The sequence below is a fragment of the Salminus brasiliensis genome, chromosome 23 (assembly GCF_030463535.1).
Source record: "Salminus brasiliensis chromosome 23, fSalBra1.hap2, whole genome shotgun sequence".
In the NCBI taxonomy this organism is placed as follows: Eukaryota; Metazoa; Chordata; class Actinopteri; order Characiformes; family Bryconidae; genus Salminus; species Salminus brasiliensis.
The window spans coordinates 6,810,256-6,829,055 of NC_132900.1; the positions used below are offsets into that span (position 1 = coordinate 6,810,256).

The 18,800-nt window shown below is 40.9% G+C and overlaps 2 protein-coding genes across 4 annotated transcripts in view; one reads left to right on the forward strand and one right to left on the reverse strand.

Annotated features, from left to right (window-relative positions):
• The window catches only part of arhgap45a (Rho GTPase activating protein 45a), a 31,953-nt gene extending 19,013 nt beyond the window's left edge, over window positions 1–12,940 (forward strand). For 2 of the 3 annotated variants that reach the window (XM_072668800.1, XM_072668803.1), the window contains exons 6-23: window positions 119–194; window positions 311–445; window positions 657–718; window positions 1,071–1,181; window positions 1,626–1,706; window positions 2,497–2,676; window positions 3,069–3,206; window positions 4,032–4,222; window positions 5,066–5,181; window positions 5,955–6,053; window positions 6,829–6,927; window positions 7,174–7,337; window positions 7,576–7,764; window positions 7,948–8,085; window positions 9,038–9,276; window positions 9,550–9,775; window positions 10,746–10,812; window positions 11,661–12,940. In XM_072668800.1, the coding sequence (XP_072524901.1) occupies window positions 119–194; window positions 311–445; window positions 657–718; window positions 1,071–1,181; window positions 1,626–1,706; window positions 2,497–2,676; window positions 3,069–3,206; window positions 4,032–4,222; window positions 5,066–5,181; window positions 5,955–6,053; window positions 6,829–6,927; window positions 7,174–7,337; window positions 7,576–7,764; window positions 7,948–8,085; window positions 9,038–9,276; window positions 9,550–9,775; window positions 10,746–10,812; window positions 11,661–11,914 (2,565 nt within the window). In that variant the 3' untranslated portion in view covers window positions 11,915–12,940. The remainder of the gene's footprint in view (window positions 1–118; window positions 195–310; window positions 446–656; window positions 719–1,070; window positions 1,182–1,625; window positions 1,707–2,496; window positions 2,677–3,068; window positions 3,207–4,031; window positions 4,223–5,065; window positions 5,182–5,954; window positions 6,054–6,828; window positions 6,928–7,173; window positions 7,338–7,575; window positions 7,765–7,947; window positions 8,086–9,037; window positions 9,277–9,549; window positions 9,776–10,745; window positions 10,813–11,660) is intronic. The other variant, XM_072668802.1, reaches the window with a different exon arrangement.
• A 1,410-nt stretch (window positions 12,941–14,350) lies between these two features.
• On the reverse strand, window positions 14,351–18,069 carry polr2ea (RNA polymerase II, I and III subunit E, a). Its single transcript, XM_072668717.1, has 8 exons — window positions 17,899–18,069; window positions 17,256–17,430; window positions 16,795–16,910; window positions 16,494–16,574; window positions 16,060–16,118; window positions 15,490–15,568; window positions 14,649–14,724; window positions 14,351–14,523 (listed from the first exon to the last, which is right to left on the reverse strand). Exons 1-7 carry the CDS (start codon window positions 17,953–17,955, stop codon window positions 14,659–14,661), a joined length of 633 nt encoding a protein of 210 aa, XP_072524818.1. The 5' UTR covers window positions 17,956–18,069; the 3' UTR covers window positions 14,351–14,523; window positions 14,649–14,658.
• Window positions 18,070–18,800: the final 731 nt, after the last annotated feature.

Consider the following 18,800-nt stretch of genomic DNA (forward strand, 5'->3'; position numbering starts at 1 on the left):
GATGTGTCTGATGATGTGATGAGCTTGATCCTGCGGGTTGGTGTTTTTTGTGATAGCTGTAAGTACTCCACGAATTTGTGAAGTTGATGTGAACGTGTCAGTGTTTGTGTGTGTGCAGTCCATGGAGAACCTCTGTGGATCTTCGGCAGGGCAGGGAATGGATGGAGGTGGCCGATGTGACCATGAGGATTGCTGTGAGGACCACTCTTTGTTCTCTACTTTACTCTTTATTTTATATATAGACGCCTGTACTGTTGCCTCTCCATTCTCTCTATATTATTCTCTCATTTGTCTGCTTTGTGTGTGTCAGTGATGAGCCCAGAGGAGGTGGATATCCTGCTGCAGCACAGTGAGGGTGGGGTGGACTCTGCGCTGTCCTATGCAAAAACCATCGCCAAGTACATGAAGGACATCATCAGCTACGTGGAAAAGCGCATTGCTCTCGGTAAAAAAAAATCTATTGCCAGTCAGCCAGAGACTGTAAAAGCTAAACACCATGTAGATTCACACTTAAATTCACAGTTTTCATTAGGTTTACAGTGCTGTCCATGCCAAGTCTTTATGATTGTAATATGAATTCAGAACCCATGTATAATTGCTAGCCCACCCAACCAGCAGTTTGCTATAACTGGTTTCTGTGTCTATCTGACTTTTAGAGATGGAGTTTGCTAAAGGTCTTCAGAGGCTTTACCAGTCAAGTAAACAGAGCATCTCTCAGGTACAGAGTATTTACTTTACTTTACATTATGTGACATGCACTCTATGTCCAAATGTTTATGGACACCCCTTCTAATGAATGCATTCAGACACTTTAAGTTGCACCCATTACTGTCCCTATAGTCCCTATAGAGAAGTACTGCCAGTAGGACTCTCTGGCTCAGATAAACATAAACCTATTGGAACTGAGCCTAGTGTCAGGCACCATACCAATCCCCAGCATTGAGCTGTGGAGCATTGGAACTGTGCTGTATGTCCCAATACTTGTATCTTTATTTAAGTAAATATGTATTAATTTTGTACACTTGTCATACCATACTATTTCTCTATGTCTCTTTCTCTCTCTCTTTCAGAACCACATGCCATTGCTGTCTATCTATTCTCTGGCTCTTGAGCAGGACTTGGAGCAGAGTGTTGGGGTGCAGCAGTCCACAAACTCTGTCCTCTTGCACTCCTTTCTACAGGTAACTCACAACAGCCACAAGAATTCTAAACATACACACCATTTCTACAGGCAAAGCAGTTCTCCTCCCTCTGACCCATATCCTCACTCCCCTCCCCAACACACGTCCTTTTTTCTGTAAGTAAAGCCACAGCCAGCGAGAGAAGTGTGATCAATATCATCTCTCTGTAATCAGTGTGAAACTGTATCAGTGTTGATGTGTAGACGACCGGTGATGTGGAATTTCCAGCCAGTCTCAACTGTCCCTAAAAACCATGATATGTTGAAATTAGTCATAATTGTGTTTCTCCATTCTTTCTCCATCTCTCTTTTTCTCTCGCTCTCTCTCTTGTACTGTCTGTCTCATCCTCCTTACCTCTCTTTTTCACTTTCTTTCTCCCTCATTGCCCCTCTTTCTTCCAATCTCTCTCTTTTGTTCTTTCTTGCTCTTCTCTCCCTCCTGCAGCCGCTGATGCAGCGTAAACAGGAGCATGAGAAGAAGCGCAGAGAGATTAAAGAGCAGTGGCAGAGGGCCAAGAGGAAACTGGTATACAGCTTCACCTACCCACACTCTTTGTCTGCAGGCTTTATTATAAACTTCAGCCAAGAGTATATACATGTAAACATAGGGGGTGGAACAATTTGGCATAGTTCACAAATATTCATGAAAAACATGGGGGAAAATGTTATAACTCTCAGTCTGTAAAAGCTACAGCCACTGTAGATTCATACCAGATTGAAATCGTCCCACATTTGTAACGATGAGACTGTAGATTCATACTGGACTGAAATCCCACCACATTTTACTGTGGGAGTATAACAACTACACACACTCAATTCATACTGGATGGAAATCACCTCACATGTGTTACTTCACTAGTTCTAGAGTCATACTGGAATACAATCACCCCACATTTGTTATTGTGATACTGTAGCAAAACAACTAAAAAAACAACTAAACACACTCTAGATTTATACTGGATTGAATTGAGTATAACAGCTACACACACTCAGTTCATAGAGGATTGTTACTGTGAGACTGTAAAAGGTACACACACTATAGATTCATACTGGTCTGAAATCACCCTACTTTTCATACTGTGAGACTGTAAAACTAAACATACTGCAGATTCACACTGGATTAAAATCACCCCATATTTGTTACTGTGAGACTATAAAATAGCACAGTCACTGTAGATTCATACTGGATAGAAATTGCTTTGCTTTGCTTTTTTGCTCTGCTTTGGTTCCATGAAGTTAGTATTACAAGACCCTGTGTATGTGTGTGTGTGTGTGTGTGTGTGTATTTGTGTGTATTTGTGTGCACACCCCACCAGGCAGAAGCTGAGAACAACCTGCGTAAGGCTCGGCAGTGGTACCTGGCCCGCTGTGAGGAGTACGAGAAGGCTCGATTGGTGGCCAATAAGGTGGAGGAAGAGCACAGCGGAACAGGAAGTGGCTCTACCAACAAAGCCCTGGACAGGAAAAGACGACTGGAGGAGGAAGCACGCAACAAGGTCAGCTGACCCACACAGGAAATGACACAACACCACACACAGCCACAGCATGGCTTGTGGCAAAGGCGTCACCTACACTTTGCCTAATCTGATCTCTTTTCATAAGCCATGACAAAGAAACACAGAGTTGCAACCTTTACTAGTGACATGAAGCAGAAGCGCCCTCTATATTGCACTTGCTCAGCGTCAACCGTGAACTTATCCTAAAAGTATTGGATGGAGCACCATCATTCCAGAGTAAACAGTCCCTTGGCTTCACAGCTCAATGCTGGGGGGCTTTATAGCCCTCTAGCCCACACGCATTAGGGATTGTGCCAATATTTGATGATTATCTGCTCCAGAGAGTCCTATTCTACTAACAGTTAGTGCAACGTGTGTTTGTGTGTTCACAGGCAGAAGAGGCTGAGGCCACATATAAAACATGCATTGCAGACGCCACCACACAGCAGCAGGAGCTGGAGGATGTGAAGGTGAACGTGCTGAAACAGATCCAGGATGTCATCAGACACAGTGACCAGATTCTGCAGGCAGTGAGATCCCTCTCTACACTTTTCAAACACACACATATTCACACTGCAGCAAAGATGTAAGAGCAATATGTAAATATGTAAAAAGATGTAAAAAAATAAAATAAAAAAATAATAATAATAATATATATATTATTTAGCGTTTAACACCTTAAAATGTCTAGGGCCCACTGAATAGCCCCACCAGTTTGTACAGAAGTCCCTGTAGTTACTGTGTTATCTGTGTTATAAGCCTTAGAGTGTTAAGGTGTTAAACAAGAATCTTGAGTGTTTATGAAGAGTGTGTTTAACAGTCTAAACCAGACTGAGACCATTTTAATAGTTTTATGAAGTTAAAAAGACATTTATTGATATGAGAACCTTATGAGGGCCTGTATGGTGTATTTCATCACTGTTGGACAAATCCTTGTATCTCCAAAACAGCAGCTTTACATGACAAGAAAACCTTGTAGACAATGTAAAAAGATTTTATTCTAGCTCTTTTTCGATCATTTCTATTGGTCCATTCATCATGATATTAATATAATGCCAGATTCAAATGATGTTATAAAGTAAAATTTAAGTAAGACTTATTGCACATAAGAAGGTTATTTTTGTAGCACTGATTTCGTAATAAAAGGGTAGGGACAGTTTCTCAGACGTAGTTTAAGTGTAAAACATGACAAGACTGGATTTTGAGCAGTGAATCATCACTGGTATTGCAATTTAGTGAAAACCAGGCTTAATTAGCATCCAGGAAACAGCAGATGAGTCATTTAATATTTGAATCAGTTTGGTCGGCCTAATTGCAGGTCTCTGGTTGCCTCTCTTTGTTTCTGTTGTCTCCAGTGTACCATCTCGTACTACCAGATCCTGCACATGCAAACGGCTGCACTGCCAGTGCACTACCAGACACTGTGTGAGAGCTGTAAACTGTATGACCCGGGCCAGCAGTACGCCGCTCACGTCAAAAACCTGCATCTGAGCGCAGAGCCCATTACGGTCTACCAGTTTGAGTCGTACTCCGCCTCCAGCACACTGTAAGTTACTCCATCACAGTAGCCTCAAGCGTCTATCAAATTTACTGTCAAGACATGTTTGATATCCAGTGGTTGGCCCTTTAGCTTTGCCTAGTCAAAAGTGCACACCTATTGGCACCATGCCTAATGCCACAGCTTGTCTAGTCCCTAGAGTAGCCAGTAGAGTAGGACTCTCTGGAACAGAAAACCATGAACCTATTGGCACCATCTCTAATGCCAGGTGTTGGCTAGAGAGTATTAATCCCCACAGCATTGTTCAAGCATTGAATGATAGATGGTGCTCTATCCAATAATTTTGGGATGGGTTGGGGGTGAGGTGGGGTCATCCAACATTGTGACCTCACTAATAAAATTGAATGCAGTCAAATCCTCACAGCAATGATCCAAAGCCTTCCCTGGACAACTTCCCAGGAAGTTAAGACAGTTACTCCAACAAAAGCAGAATACTCTTTTTTATCCCTTGATTTAAGAAGAAACAGTGAATGAGCCAGTGTCCCAATACTTTTGTCTAAAAACAGTAGTAGCGGGCAACCTGAATTTTGCCCATTTGTAATGGATAACATTGTCATTCAGTCTCTGAAACCATATTAGCAACTAGACATAGTTTGAGGCAAGTGTGTGATGATTTTGGCATTTAGTTTGCATGATGACTCTTCTTCATAAACCTTTTTTAGCTACTTGTTAGCTACATTCGCCTCGTAGCTCTAGTGCAAAAACATTTGACAAAAAATTCTGAAGGGATTTATTCATTTCTTATGAACTGATTATTATTCTCATTGCATCTCTACCATGAAATGTGAGTTGCGGCATGTTGCAATAAAAGCTCTGTTTTGTTCCACCCAGGCCTGTCCGCACACGTCATGACAGCCTCAACGAAGATCAGCGGCAGAGCAGCACTGAGGCAGCAGCCACCAATGAGGAAGGAGACGGTGGCACGGTCAAGCACAGAAGAGGTCATGGTCAGATTTGTAAATCAACACTTTTTACGCATTGTATTACTAATGATGCCAAAACACCAACTGTCATAAAGCAGTGTCTCAGGCAACACACTGGCAAACATTTCATATAATTGAGTTCCGTGAGGTTTAGCCCTTACTGCCTTAAAAGTCTGCTTCCTACCACCTTCACTGTGAACAGTCCTGACTCGGAAATACAACCCTGGTCCTGGTGTCATCCTGTCCTGTATATTCTGTGCATTCCCTGCTCCCAACACACCTAATTTAACTAATCAGCTCATTAACAAGCTCTTTTAGAAGTACCAGGAATGTGTTGAAGCAGGCATTTGACAGTGTTGACAGTGAAACTTTACCTGAAATGCCTTTAAAGCAGCATTATGTAGCAGACGTATCTTAAAATATCAGCTTCAAAATGCTGGATAATGCCCTATGTAACCAGAACTGCAAGTCATATTAGTGTAAAGTCCTGTAATATTACTCTACTGCTTCAGTCCACATGCTTATTTCACTTTAGATGCCATTTCTGTATCTCTCAGCTTGCTGACAAATGCAAATGTGCAGCTGTCCACAAAGGGGACGCCCAAAGCACAATTTGTATTTACAGCTGTGGTGTAAAAGTGAATTACACTCCCCAACTGTAGGGGGAGCCAAGGAGCAAAAAAAAAACAATTCTCTCATAATGCTGCTTTAAACTTTCTTAAGACTTAGCCTTGGAAAGAATTTATCGAGGCTTATTAATAAGGATGTTCAGGGCTGACTGACTTTTCTCCCTGCAGGTCGAGGTCATCAGGCTCATAAGTCCTGGCCATCCACCCTGAGTGATACGGATAGTGTGGGAGGGGGAAGTGGACTGGGTTCTCCCACCACCAGTACAGGTACCAACAGAAAAGGCCTGATCACGGATACAGAAACAGGCTTTGCTTCACTTCATAGTGGCACAGATCAGCCAAAATGACGATCTTCCCCTCATACTGTGTGCTCCCTTAAATACATTGACATTTATAGACACAGCACCACAGAACAGCATGCCAGACACTTGTAAAGCCAGTGTTTGTGTTTACTTAACAATTCAGCATAGTTTGTGTTGGCTCTAAAGTGACTGTATGATTATTTAGGAATGCAGTTCCTAAATTAGGGGGAAACAGGTGAAGTGAAGCGTTGCTCTCTTGCTCATGCATGTTCGCTTAGGAGGGTGAACTGTTCGGACAAATGGCGGATATAGGCCTCATTTCAGCGGACTAAGGCGCTGTCACTGTGATCAGATGTTCACTTGTTTGAATCCTGATGATGCTGTTTGCCATCGGCAGCTGAGGCCACGAGAGAGCACAATTGGCCTTGCTCTCTCCAGGGTCTAAATTGCGGAAAAAATGTGTGGAAATCTGATAAGAAATATAGGAAAAAATAAAGAAATAGGATTTGGTAAGCAAATTGGATTGGGCCCAGGGATGTTTGGAATGTTACAGTACAATATATCATACTGTATTGTATTGAGTTGTATAATTAATTGCAAGTTAGCTTGTGGCTGACGTTCAACCCTGGCCATATAGCCCCTTGTAAAACTCAGTTTAATATAATTTTGAACTTAATTATGAATCTTGTGAATTGTTTCACCCCTGATTTAATTAAAGCTTGTGTGCTGCTTCATTTCAGGAGATGTCTCAAAGGCTCCACGACCAGTTTCAGCTGGGACCTTGTCCTCTAATGAGGACCTAGATGACCACGACGGTAACGTGGCTTCTTTTGAACAAAGTGAGTTCTGTATTCTCTTTTGTAAATGGACTGAATCCATTTGGATTACATTGCATGTGCTTATTGTGAGAAATGCATCATAGACACACAGCAATGTATAGAATAGGAATAGAGGGATGACTTCAAACTGAAATGACCAAGTTATGGAATGAATAATTTGTATAATATATATTCACAGGTACCTTGTATTTAAAGTTAGCAAACACAGGGTCATATTAATCATCAGTGTGGGTTGTACTGTGTCAGGCATGAACGGTATTGAGCCAGAGATGACTGTGTCCACTGGGCCATTTCGAAACGTGGGTTTGTCCAAAGCTGCCAAGACTCATCGGCTACGGAAACTCCGCACGCCATCCAAGTGCCGCGAGTGTGACAGCTATGTGTACTTCCAGGGAGCTGAGTGTGAGGAGGTGAGATTGTGTAGACAGCAGAAACAGTTATTCCAAAAAGGCAGGATTAACTCTTAATGCCATTGTATTCGAAGAAACGATGAACAAGTAGGTGTCCCAATACTTTTGTCCACATAGGTTATGTTGGTTGTCTATGCATAACTGTGTACAGTGTGCACAGTCTGAACTCTCATTGATGTAGTACAGTAGTGTATATGTGATTCTTATGCCTTATCCTTCATTGTGTGGTGTGTTGCAGTGCTTCCTGGCCTGCCATAAGAAGTGTCTGGAGTCCCTGGCCATCCAGTGTGGCCATAAAAAGCTCCAGGGCCGACTGCAGCTGTTCGGCCGAGACTTTTCCCAGGTGCTGCAGGGCAACTCTGAGGGAGTGCCCTTCATTATCAAGAAGTGCATCCAAGAGATCGAGAGGAGAGCCCTGAAGATGAAGGTGAGTGAAGAAGACGAGGAACTTGTTGAATGAGGGATACTGGTTATTGTTGTTTTGCTTGTTTTACCGTCTCTTTTTTCTTTTCTTTCTAAAATTCTAAATGTTATGGTAAATGGTGCTGATGTCCAGATTTAATATGATGGAATCAGACTAGTTTTTATGTGTGTGTGTATTAATCTTTAGGGAATTTACCGCGTAAATGGTGTGAAGACGCGCGTGGAGAAGTTGTGTCAGGCTTTTGAAAATGGAAAAGAACTGGTGGAACTTTCTCAGGCTTCTCCACACGACATCAGCAATGTGCTCAAGCTCTACCTGCGTCAGGTAGGATGCTTAATTTACACATCAGGCCATATGTGCGATTTACATGCCATACATGCTTACATGAGAACATGGGTCTCAGCAACCTAATGCGCTATCACCATCCCCCGGAGGTCGCGAGCTGGGGACACAGCACGGCAGAAAGAGCTGATGGCTGACTTTGCATGTATCAGAGAAGACGTGTTCTTACAAGTCCTTACCCTCCCAGTGTTGGGAGCATTGCTAGTGCTTGGGGGAGTTATGAGCGCATGGGTTAATTGGCAGTACCAAAACAGGAGATAAAAGGGAAAGAACTGACAAAGAAATAAAAATATATATAAAATAATAAGAATTTTAGGTGTAGACCATTTGGCCATTACACCTATACCTGATTTTCAACATGAAAATAAGCCTACATCTTTACTTTCCAGGTGCTTTAATGCTTCATTGTATTTGGTGTATGCAAAAGTTGGTAAAGTTATGGTAACACATTAAGTACTGAGGATTTGTGTCTAAAATGTATCATGCCAAAACTGTTGCATGAGCTTGTTGGATATTGTTGGAAAATTACTGCTAGGAGTGGCGTATAATGAAGTGTGATTCATCACTCCAGAAAACACATTTCCACTGCTTCAGAGTCCAGTGGCAGTGTGCTCTGCACCACTCCAGCTGATGCTTGGCATTGCATGTGGTAATCTTGAGTGCAGCTGCTCAGCAGTGGAAACCATTTCACGTAGCTCTAGATGCTCTGTTCTTGTGCTTGTGTTGGTACTGTGTTGTTTTGCAACTTTCTGCAGCGCTGCTCTGTGAGTTTGCATAGTCTGCTGGGTAAACATTCAATTAAATGTGTCATAGAAAGCAAGGCGATACTCATTCTACCATCCTTTCGAATGAAAGCATCACTAAAAGCAAGTCCTTTTTGTTTACTGTTACTATGAGTTCCTTATTATTGACTATCTTTATACCCTTTCTTCAGCTACCCGAGCCCATCATGCCATTCCGTATGTATAATGAGCTGATGGGACTGGCTAAGGAGAGCCTCCACTCTGATGGTCCTGAGGGAGGGGAGGGGGCTAAAGGCCCAGAGTTACAAGACCTGGGGCCACAGACGGACCCAAAGGTGATCACTCTGGTGGAGAAACTCAGAGAACTGTTGAAAGACCTCCCATCCGCCAACACCGCCACACTGAAATGCATCATACGGCACCTGCGCAGGTGAGACACGTGGCATGGTCACAGTGTTAAACAGTTAAACATAATGAGGCCTCATTCACTCCCACAAGTCATTGAGATGTTAGCCAGCACGGGTGTCCGTTAGCTGACATAATAGAATATGCAATAAATAAATATTTAATTTACTCAAACTATAATTGTGTGCATTTTTATTTATGTGGTAGCAGCTCTGAGGCTGTAGCTAATACTGGCAGCTCATGGAACCACCCATTATTGGTAAAACAAGTAATTCCTCTGTGTTGTTGTCTCCCTCAGAGTGTCTCAGCTGGAGCAGGACAATAAAATGAGCCCCAGTAATCTTGGAATTGTGTTTGGGCCGACGCTGATGAGGCCCAGACCCACGGGTGCCACAGTCTCACTGTCTTCTCTCGTGGACTACCCCCACCAGGCCCGCATCGTGGAGGCCCTCATCATCTTCCAGCAGCACATCTTCATCTCTTCTGACTACTCATCCTCTCTAACCTTCACATGCCAGGGCCAGGTGAGCGGAGCGCAGAGACTGATTCAGCTGAGAATTAACAGACATCAGTTTTTGCGGTGATTTGGGGTTCATCACCAGGGCCTTCAAAAGCACAATATTGGAAGTCGACAGGCTGGATGCAGGGAGTCTTTAGGCCATGATAACTATTTTTTTGGACGATACTGCCCCAGAAATATTTGCACCAAACAATGTTATTGTCATCTTAAGATACCACTGATACAGTAACTGCATAATATTGCAATTATACGCTTATAAAGAGCAGTGACTTTTTAATTATCAAGAATATTCAGACATTGGAATTGGAATATTATATATATATATATATATATATATATATATATATATATATATATATACATACACAAATAAAATCACTGTTTTATACAAAGTCAGCAGTTTTCCCACACGGTGCTGTGGAATACAGGCTTTATTTTTTCAAAAACGCCTCTGAGGGATCCCTCAGCGGAACCACAGGACGCTTTCAGAGGTCATGTGGAATCTATGCTTCAAATGATCAGATCTGTTGTGGCAACACAAGGGGGGTCTACTCAATAATAGGCAGGTTGTGCTAATGTTGTGGCCATTAACTATATTACCTGTTAGATTCTAAATCCTCAGATATTTACTAGTAAGTATAACAATGCATTGAGTAAATGGTAAAAAAATCTGATTTTGTTATTGATACTACTACTTGTTTAAGCTATGCAACCTGCTTTAGTCCATTTCTATGAATTTGATTTTTTCTGTTTTTATAGGAATGTCAGAAAGTACATATGTAGTGGTCTAGCTGAGATTACTTAATAATCCAGTCTGGTTTGAGACTCTTGCATACTGATTAGACATGCAGTTTGCACAATGCTACCTGTTTACTACAGTTGGAGTAAAGAGGAAATTGTATAAATTAAACATAAAGACGTATTGTAGAAGATCGTGAGTAGATTGACTCAGTGTGAATTTGATTTATTTGTAGGAGAGTGCTGATGTAACTCCAGAAGCCGAGGAGGACCAGAGCCGATTGATCACAGAGCAGGATTGTGGTAAGATACTAAAACAACACACAGCAGACGGCATATCAGTATCAGGCTGATATCAGCAGAAAATCCTGGATCGGATATTGGAGTGGAAAGAAATTATGTAAAAATCTCTCACAGCTGTCTGATGTGATGTTATCTGTGTATTTCTGCCTGAGTGCAGCAGGGTGTTTGCATACAATAGCCAACATTTTAGATGCTCAGCTGAAGAGAAGAGCTTAAATTAAAAACAGCTCAGTTTGAAAGCTTAGTAGTTTTTTTCTTAATTTAATCTATTTGGTATGAGCCAGTACTCAGAGTATATCAACATCAGAAAAGTAAAAGTGGTACACTTTTTGGACAAAAGTATTGGGACACACCTCTTAATTACTGAATTTAGGTGTTTTATCTTGTCCCATTGCCACAGGTGTATAACATTTAAGCACCTAGCCATGCCGTCTGCCTTTACACACATTAGTGAAGGAATAGGTGGTTCTAAAGAGCTCACTGAATTCCAGTGTGGTGCTGTATGTGATAGGAGCCACAGCTGCAACAACCAGTCAGCTTGTGAAAAGTGAAAAATTCCCTCCTAGATATTCCACCATCAACTGTACATTGATGGCAAAGTTGCTGAGTGCTAAGTAGCACAGTGCATAAAAGTCTCCAGTGTTCTGCTGACTTAGTAACTGCAGAGATCCAAAGCTGCTGTTAGAGATGCAAAGGGGGACCAAGTCCATATTGAGGCCTATGGACTTAGAATGCCAGGTCATAAAAGCTCCTGTAGTTTTACTTTGCAGACGTCCCATGTAGTGCATCTTGTCATCTGTATTTCCAAGAGGTTACATTTCCTCATTATTCCGTTCTCTGCTGCACAGGTAACTCTCTAGGCTCATCTGGCTCTCGGGAGCGCTCTCTGGACTCAGACTCTGAGGCTGAGGAGCTGGGCAAAGGGAGCAAACTGCGCCCCCCTCTGGTCAGCCAGGAAAGCGAGACCAGCACAGAGGATGACCAGCTGAGCCCCAGAGCCAGCCTTGACTTAAGCACCATCGTACCAGAAACCATCCCAGAGCAGCCAGTTAGCTCACCCGATTCTGATCCAGGAGAATCTGAACAGCTCTCAGACCAGTAAACAACTTCAGGACTTTGAGACTTCATCCATTTAAATCTGCAGTATTACTACGGTAATAGTTTGAGCATTGCATGTCTGAAGTGGACAGTCCAGTTGCAGTCTAGGCTAGCAGAGCTGTAAATTTCCAATGCACTGAAACATTCTGCACCGCCCATTTATTATTATTTTTAGTGTTTTGAGTGGTCTTTCAAAAGGGCTTATTTTTGATGTTAAGCAAACTCTGACTATAGGACAAGGTTCCATTAATTAGTTCTGAGCAGATTATGGAACGTCTTTGATGGTCATGCTGAAGAACGTGCCACAGCATTGAATAGTGATTTTTTTACTACTGAACATAAAACTACAGTGCTGTACATCTCAACACGAATGTACTTCATTACATCTTTTCATATTTGTACTAAATTATACTCCATACCTTCTTTTGTTGGGTTTCTGCATTTCTTTCAGTATTTTAATTAATTAGATTTTTTTCTAGTGTTGAATTCGTCTGCTTGACGTGTTTGGAGGATATTGGTATTTTTGGCACTTACATATCACGCTACGAAAGACCAGTCTTAACTGGAGAACAAATGCATATGATCTATACTGTACATGCTTAGTTGCAGTATTGGCTTACTGCTGGTCAGTATGCTACATCTAATACCTACAGTATACTGATGACTCAGTTTGGATGATTTTTTTTTAACAGTACATCATGGTCTACAGCATATAGAGATCTTTCAGATCACCAGTTTGCTTTTCTGGAATATTTAAATAATTAATAATTCTTTATTAAAAAGGTTTAAAACATTTTTACTGTACATATTTAAGTAACTCGTTGAATCTTCTAGTTTATCTGAGGTTACATGGTAAAAGCATAACAGGGGTCCTGGAGTTTGCAATTTTGCCTATGACTGCTGTATGGACCAAAATCCTTGATTATTTAACTCAGTATGGTTTTCAATATGGAAACAGGTGTATGTTGAGCATAGTTCTGATTAAAGCTACACTCATTAGTACTGTTCATAATAAAATTAATAAAATCCCTCCTGGCCTGATGTGGTTGTTACTGATATTACTTTATTGCTGCACTTGTACACTGGCCTGTGGTTGTCAGTTGTTCTCAGTGTAAATGTACGGAAATTAGGACGCCCCTGCCCATCATACTTTTACAGGCCCTTCACGTTGGCAGGGATGTTAAGCAGCACAAGTTTCTGACAACAACAAACATGGCGACGGTGGAGGTGGTCGTGACTGCCCATTTCCCCCGGTGTAACAAAAATGACTGCAAAACGCCAGGGGGAGCCAGCGAGCACCCTTAATGAATGGGGTGAATTGAGCTGAATGGCTAAAAACCTAAAGTTAGAATAGCGTCTAAACCACGTGTGGATCTTATAGACAAATAGGACATTATTTTAGCAGCCAGTAGCATCTGCACAATACAGCACAGTAATACAATACAATAATAACAGTAAATAGAACAAATGAACAAAAATATGCATTTAAAACCAACCGGAGATGAAAGGCAGACAGACGACAATACTAAATAAATCTTTGCATGTATTGGTATTTAAGTAAAGTGTCAGTAGTGTGCAGATGTACAGGATGTACAGTAAGGTGTAAATAGTGCAGATTAATCCTATGGTTAAACAGAAGAGACTCCCGAACTCGCTCCTTTGGTTCATAGTGATGGTGTGTAGTGGGTGACCATCATCGTCCATGATGGAGAGCAGTTTGTGCAGTATCCTCCGCTCTGCCATTATTTTAATTCTGGAAAGTAGAATAATTTATTTCACCAAAAAAAAGTTTCCATTTTGCTTAAGAGACGGTAGCAGTACCGCTACTGAGGGCTGGCTGGTCGGCGAGCATTGTTTGGTGGTAACTGTGGCCGGCGGTTAACGTCCTATACAGCTAATGCTATGCTGTAATGTTAAATATGTAGCTACATTATTATAAAACTGATGGAAAGGAGGGCATTTTTAATATAAAAATGATCAAACATTTAAAAACTGATTTTGCGCAAATGCTCAATACGAACCCATTCATTTTAGACTCGCTGAGGAGCGCCCTCTAGTGTCTGACAACCTCGGAAGACATTTGCAAGTGGTAATTCTGCTCTGTACCCCCACCCTGTACCCCTACCCTGTACCCCTCATAATGTACTTACTACAAAGAAGACGGATTCGGCAGTGGTGTAAGCAGCTGTCTTATTTGCCAGTGTTTCTTCTTTGTCCAGTTGTTGTGTTTTGCTGGAACTAGACTGCCCCACGATTTCCAGTGGATACAGCACCGCTCCGGCCATATCCATCAGCATAAATGTCTCTTAGTCTTTAGAGGGTTTTAATAGCATAGTCAATATTCCTTGTAGGACATTCTGTAAGGTATATCTGCCAGGATACAGGATACTTCTGGTAGTGGAGACCAGAAGAATAGAAATAATAAAACCCAGAATCTGTATTTTACAAACACAAGTTTAATTGAACAGTTAATAAACAACATAAAGATCGCGTTTTCTTAAAGGAAAAAAATGCACTGCAATTTCTGCCTTCTTTCTTAAAACTGATAACACACTGGGTCTTTTGCCCCCATCACCAGCAGCTCTGAGAGTATCCAGATTCTTGACCAAAATCCTGGGGGGGGGGAAGGGGTCAATATAATAAAATACATTCATAATTTCACAGCTCATCATTTATTAATCACAGAAATAAAATCCCAATGTAAAAATAATAACTGGATAACTGGGCTTTGCTCTTACCAAAGTAGCGTTACTGTACAAGTCTGTATGTGATATATCGACCCGCAGTTTCACTCGGCCTGATAATCTTCACCACCTGATTAAAAGACAAATGAAGAAAACAAGTTTAAATGAGTGAAATCAAGTAAAATGTCATTCAAAATGTCCTATCTGGATCTACGCTCACGACTCATAACGTTAACACCACCTACTTGTAAAGTTTTCAGCTCTATTCATCATAAAGGAGCACTGTGAAGTTCTGTAATTATAGTCTGTAGTCCCTCTGTTTCTCTGTATACCCTGTAAGCCTCTGTTCACCCTATTCTTCAATGCTCAGGACCTCACAGGACTGACCACCAGAGAGCAGGTAATATTTGGGTGGTGGGTCATTCTCAGTGACACTGACACGGTGGTGGTTAGTGTGTGTTGTGCTGGTAAGAGTGGATCAGACACAACAAAGTTTTTAAACCCTGCGTCCACTCACTGTCCACTTATTATATAATATAATATATATAATACCTAGTTGATCCACCTTGTAGAAGTAAAGCAAAGTATGCAGAGAGACAAATGACCCACAGTCTAACTATAGAGCTAAGATGGTAAGAGGAGCTGATCTACTCAACCATATGTTTAGAAACAAGGTGTTAATGTTATGGCAGATCTGTGTACACTTGTGAGGCACAAGCAGAATCTCAGTTGGACCGTGAGGCTGGTCAGCATGCCAAAAAAATAGATCAGTTAGAGGTTCATCTGAACACTACAGGTAGATTTGGATCCCAATAATAATAAAACAAATAGCATTTTGCAGCCTTAAGGTTTCCCCCCAATTGTTATAATGGAGAAGTGGTGTGTTCTCTACTACCTGTCCTCTCTTTATCCCAAAATACCGAGCTACTGGATCTCCGGCCTGAATCCTGGGTAACTGGCTCTCCTTCAGCTTACTGAGAACAGTCAAGGAACAAACTCCACTCAAACAACCAAGATCAGAGCTTTCACAGTTGCAAAAACAGCACAAACTCCAACATTCCTCACTGTTTAGCTGTATTAGCTCTCAACACAGCGACCAAAGAGTACAATTAACTTAATTAACAATTAATAAACTGGCACTGAATTCTGAAAAATTAAAAAGAAAAATAAGTGTTTCTAAGAAATTCTTAGCTTAGCCATACTGTTTTTGGACAAAAATATCATTAAGTAGGATAAAACATTCACACAGTGGAGGTTCTTTTAGTCTTTAATTCAGTTATCCACACTAAATCCATCAGTAAGAGCCATGTATTGAAAGGTCCCTTATGGAACAAATAGTGGTTCTTCCATGGCAGCTTTTATTTTTAATAACCCTGACACGTGGCTGTACACTCTCAAAGGTGTACAGTATCCATTTAACACACTACTGAGGTTCCATCAACCAAATAACCATGCAGAAGGATACTATCTTGCTAGCAGCTCAGTCACTTCTTCCTTGGTCATCACTATGTGCTCAGGAACAAGCTGGAAGAGTCAAACAATCATGAGTTTACATCCAGTTGAGCGTCATGTTTAGAACTTAAACTTCACAATATCTGGATCCTGGAAAAATCAGTTCAAGCAGTGTTGGGCAATTCTGACACTCTTTGATATTCCAGTAAATAATACTATTGTCAGTGGTGGGTGTGGTGTAGTGGGTAACACTGCAGCCCTATGCTGTCTCCACATGGTACCATTGGGTTCGATTCCTCGTCCGCACCCACAACCATATATATATGGTCCTAAAGCTAGGCTCCTGAGGATACTCTTGTATCTTGTTGCTCTGTAAAATGACTGAACTCTGAGTTTCCCAGAGAATAATCCTGTTCATTTTGACTGTAATATTAGGTTGATTCTAACCTCGTGCTCGGTAATGTTGATAAGCAGCTCCTGCTGTAGAAACTGCTCCAGGATATACTTTGGCGCCATGTCCACCAACGACTGTAGAAATAAATAAGCCACAGTATAAGCCACAGAGGTCAAACCAATAAAACACTCTTAAAATGACCTAAGACAAGTGCTCGTTTTAGATGGTCAGGTTAAACGAAGGCCAAATTAGTGCAGCCGATTGTGATTCTTTATATATATATATATATATATATATATATATATATATATATATATATAAATAAAGGTAGAGGTGTGTGTGTGTGTGTCCTACCTGTTTGGCAGAGGGTGTCATACCCATCTGGACCACAATAATGGCGCGGGTGATGTTCTCCTCCTGCATGCGCTGGCAATACATCTTAATGGTCTTAATGCCCACTTTGGGTTCCTCTGCATTAAAAAAAAAAGCCATTTAGTCTGAAGCGTCCTAGCATTCCTGTATACATCTGGTGTAAATCATATATTCATCTTTATAAGACATAACACACTACAGAGAATATTCTCCTACACTGTAGAGAATATATATACACATAATCTTATGTTTAATTTATTTGCTGATATACAAGACATGATATATAACAAACAGCAGATAATCAACAAATGAATCCATACTTTCTGATATTGTCTGGTCAAATGTGGGAACAATATTGTTGGTTTTGACTACTGACCATAATTAGTTCATTTCTTAGTACAAATTTTCCTCAATTTTTTCCAATATACTGTCAGGCAGCTCACCAGGAAAGAAGACAAACATCTGGTCAGTTGGATCGTCATTGTGAGCCACCAGCACAGTGAGATCAGTTCTCCTGGGTCGACCCTCGCTTGGTTTGTCTCCAAACTGGCTTTTAAATTCATCCAGCGTCTGATCCAACTCATCCTGGGTCACCAAGTATCCTCGATCATGGCACAGCTGCAAGAAAACACAAATTCAGCTACAACACACTTCCATGCAGAACATGTCCATTTTCTTTTGGTACATTTGCAAACAGTAATGCCAGAGGATCACACAGTAGAATAAACAGCAAGAAAATAAGAAATGCATAAGTTATAGTCACACATACGAAGGTTATAAAAGAGACAAACTAAATACTTATTGTATTTCTTTATTATTATTATATTATATACATTGTATTGTTTTATTATAACTCACAGGCTTAATGTTTCCTCAATTAAATAAATAATTCCCTTATTAATTCCATTCGTTTTAATAGATCGATTTAACAAATTGTTAACTACAGTGTCTATTATTAGCTGATATTCTGTGGTTTGGTCTTATTTAAACATATTTACATATTTAAAAACTGGATAAACTCGGATCGGAATAATAAGCGTCGTCACACGCATGTAAACAAGGCTTGATAGAAAACCGCCACCTAACCTGCATTATTGTTTTCCGAATTTTCCACAAGCGATAAGTCTCTTCTTCATCATCCATGACTACGATCTGCGATTTTTAAACGTGTATGATCTTTAATTCAATAATAAAAACTCTCGAAAGATCTCCAGATCACACACGCTCCTCACAAACAGCTTCCGATTGGTCACACCACGTGACTACCCACAGTAGGACCCAAACGTGCGTCTAGTTTTTTGCCAGCGATGTTCTGTCAGACAAGGCAAGTTTTCTAGTCATTGGTCAGACCAGAAAGATTAATCCGGCTCTAATAATATTAATAATTTAATATAGTAATGGTTAAGTCCTATAGTAATTGTCAGGATGTACTATAAGATTACGACTGTAATCGTGTGGATAGTAACTTGCTATCATTCTGTTTTCTTCAGGATTCTTTTTCAGGATGTCAGGATTTTATTTAAGGATATATATATATATATATATATATATATATATATATATATATATATATGTTGTTTTAGGCTTCATATGGGGGGGGGGTTACCTAGGGGTAAAAGAGGGAGAGAAGGAGAGATCTCTGTTGCTCTGTTTTGCTGAATGTTGGTGTGAGCTGTATGGACTTACAGCAGCTCAGTAAAGAAGCCTGACTATTCCGAGTCTCATTCACGTGTTGATGGGACATCAGATGGCTACAGTACCTTTAAGCAGCTGCTGCTTGGTCACTTATGTAAAACATTTTTTTGTTTTTGTAGCTGGTTGCTACGGCGTTGCTAGGTGGTTGCTATGCAGTAACTATGGTATCCCAGGTGGTTGGTGTGGTGCCCAGTATAGTTGATGGGATGTTACTAGTGTATTTCTAGAGTCATGACATTACAAAGATGCGCAAACCTCTTCATCCCATTCATCAGGGTTAGTCTTTCATATTT

What these genes read in the sequence shown, in the direction of transcription:
- polr2ea (XM_072668717.1), bottom strand. Translation starts at nt 17,955, where the DNA reads ATGGATGATGAAGAAGAGACTTATCGCTTGTGGAAAATTCGGAAAACA. An exon ending in TTCGGAAAACAATAATGCAG is followed by an intron (nt 17,431 to 17,898) that starts GTTAGGTGGCGG and finishes GTTTTCTTGCAG; the next exon opens with CTGTGCCATGATCGAGGATA. An exon ending in TCAACATTACCGAGCACGAG is followed by an intron (nt 16,119 to 16,493) that starts GTTAGAATCAAC and finishes TGACTCTTCCAG; the next exon opens with CTTGTTCCTGAGCACATAGT.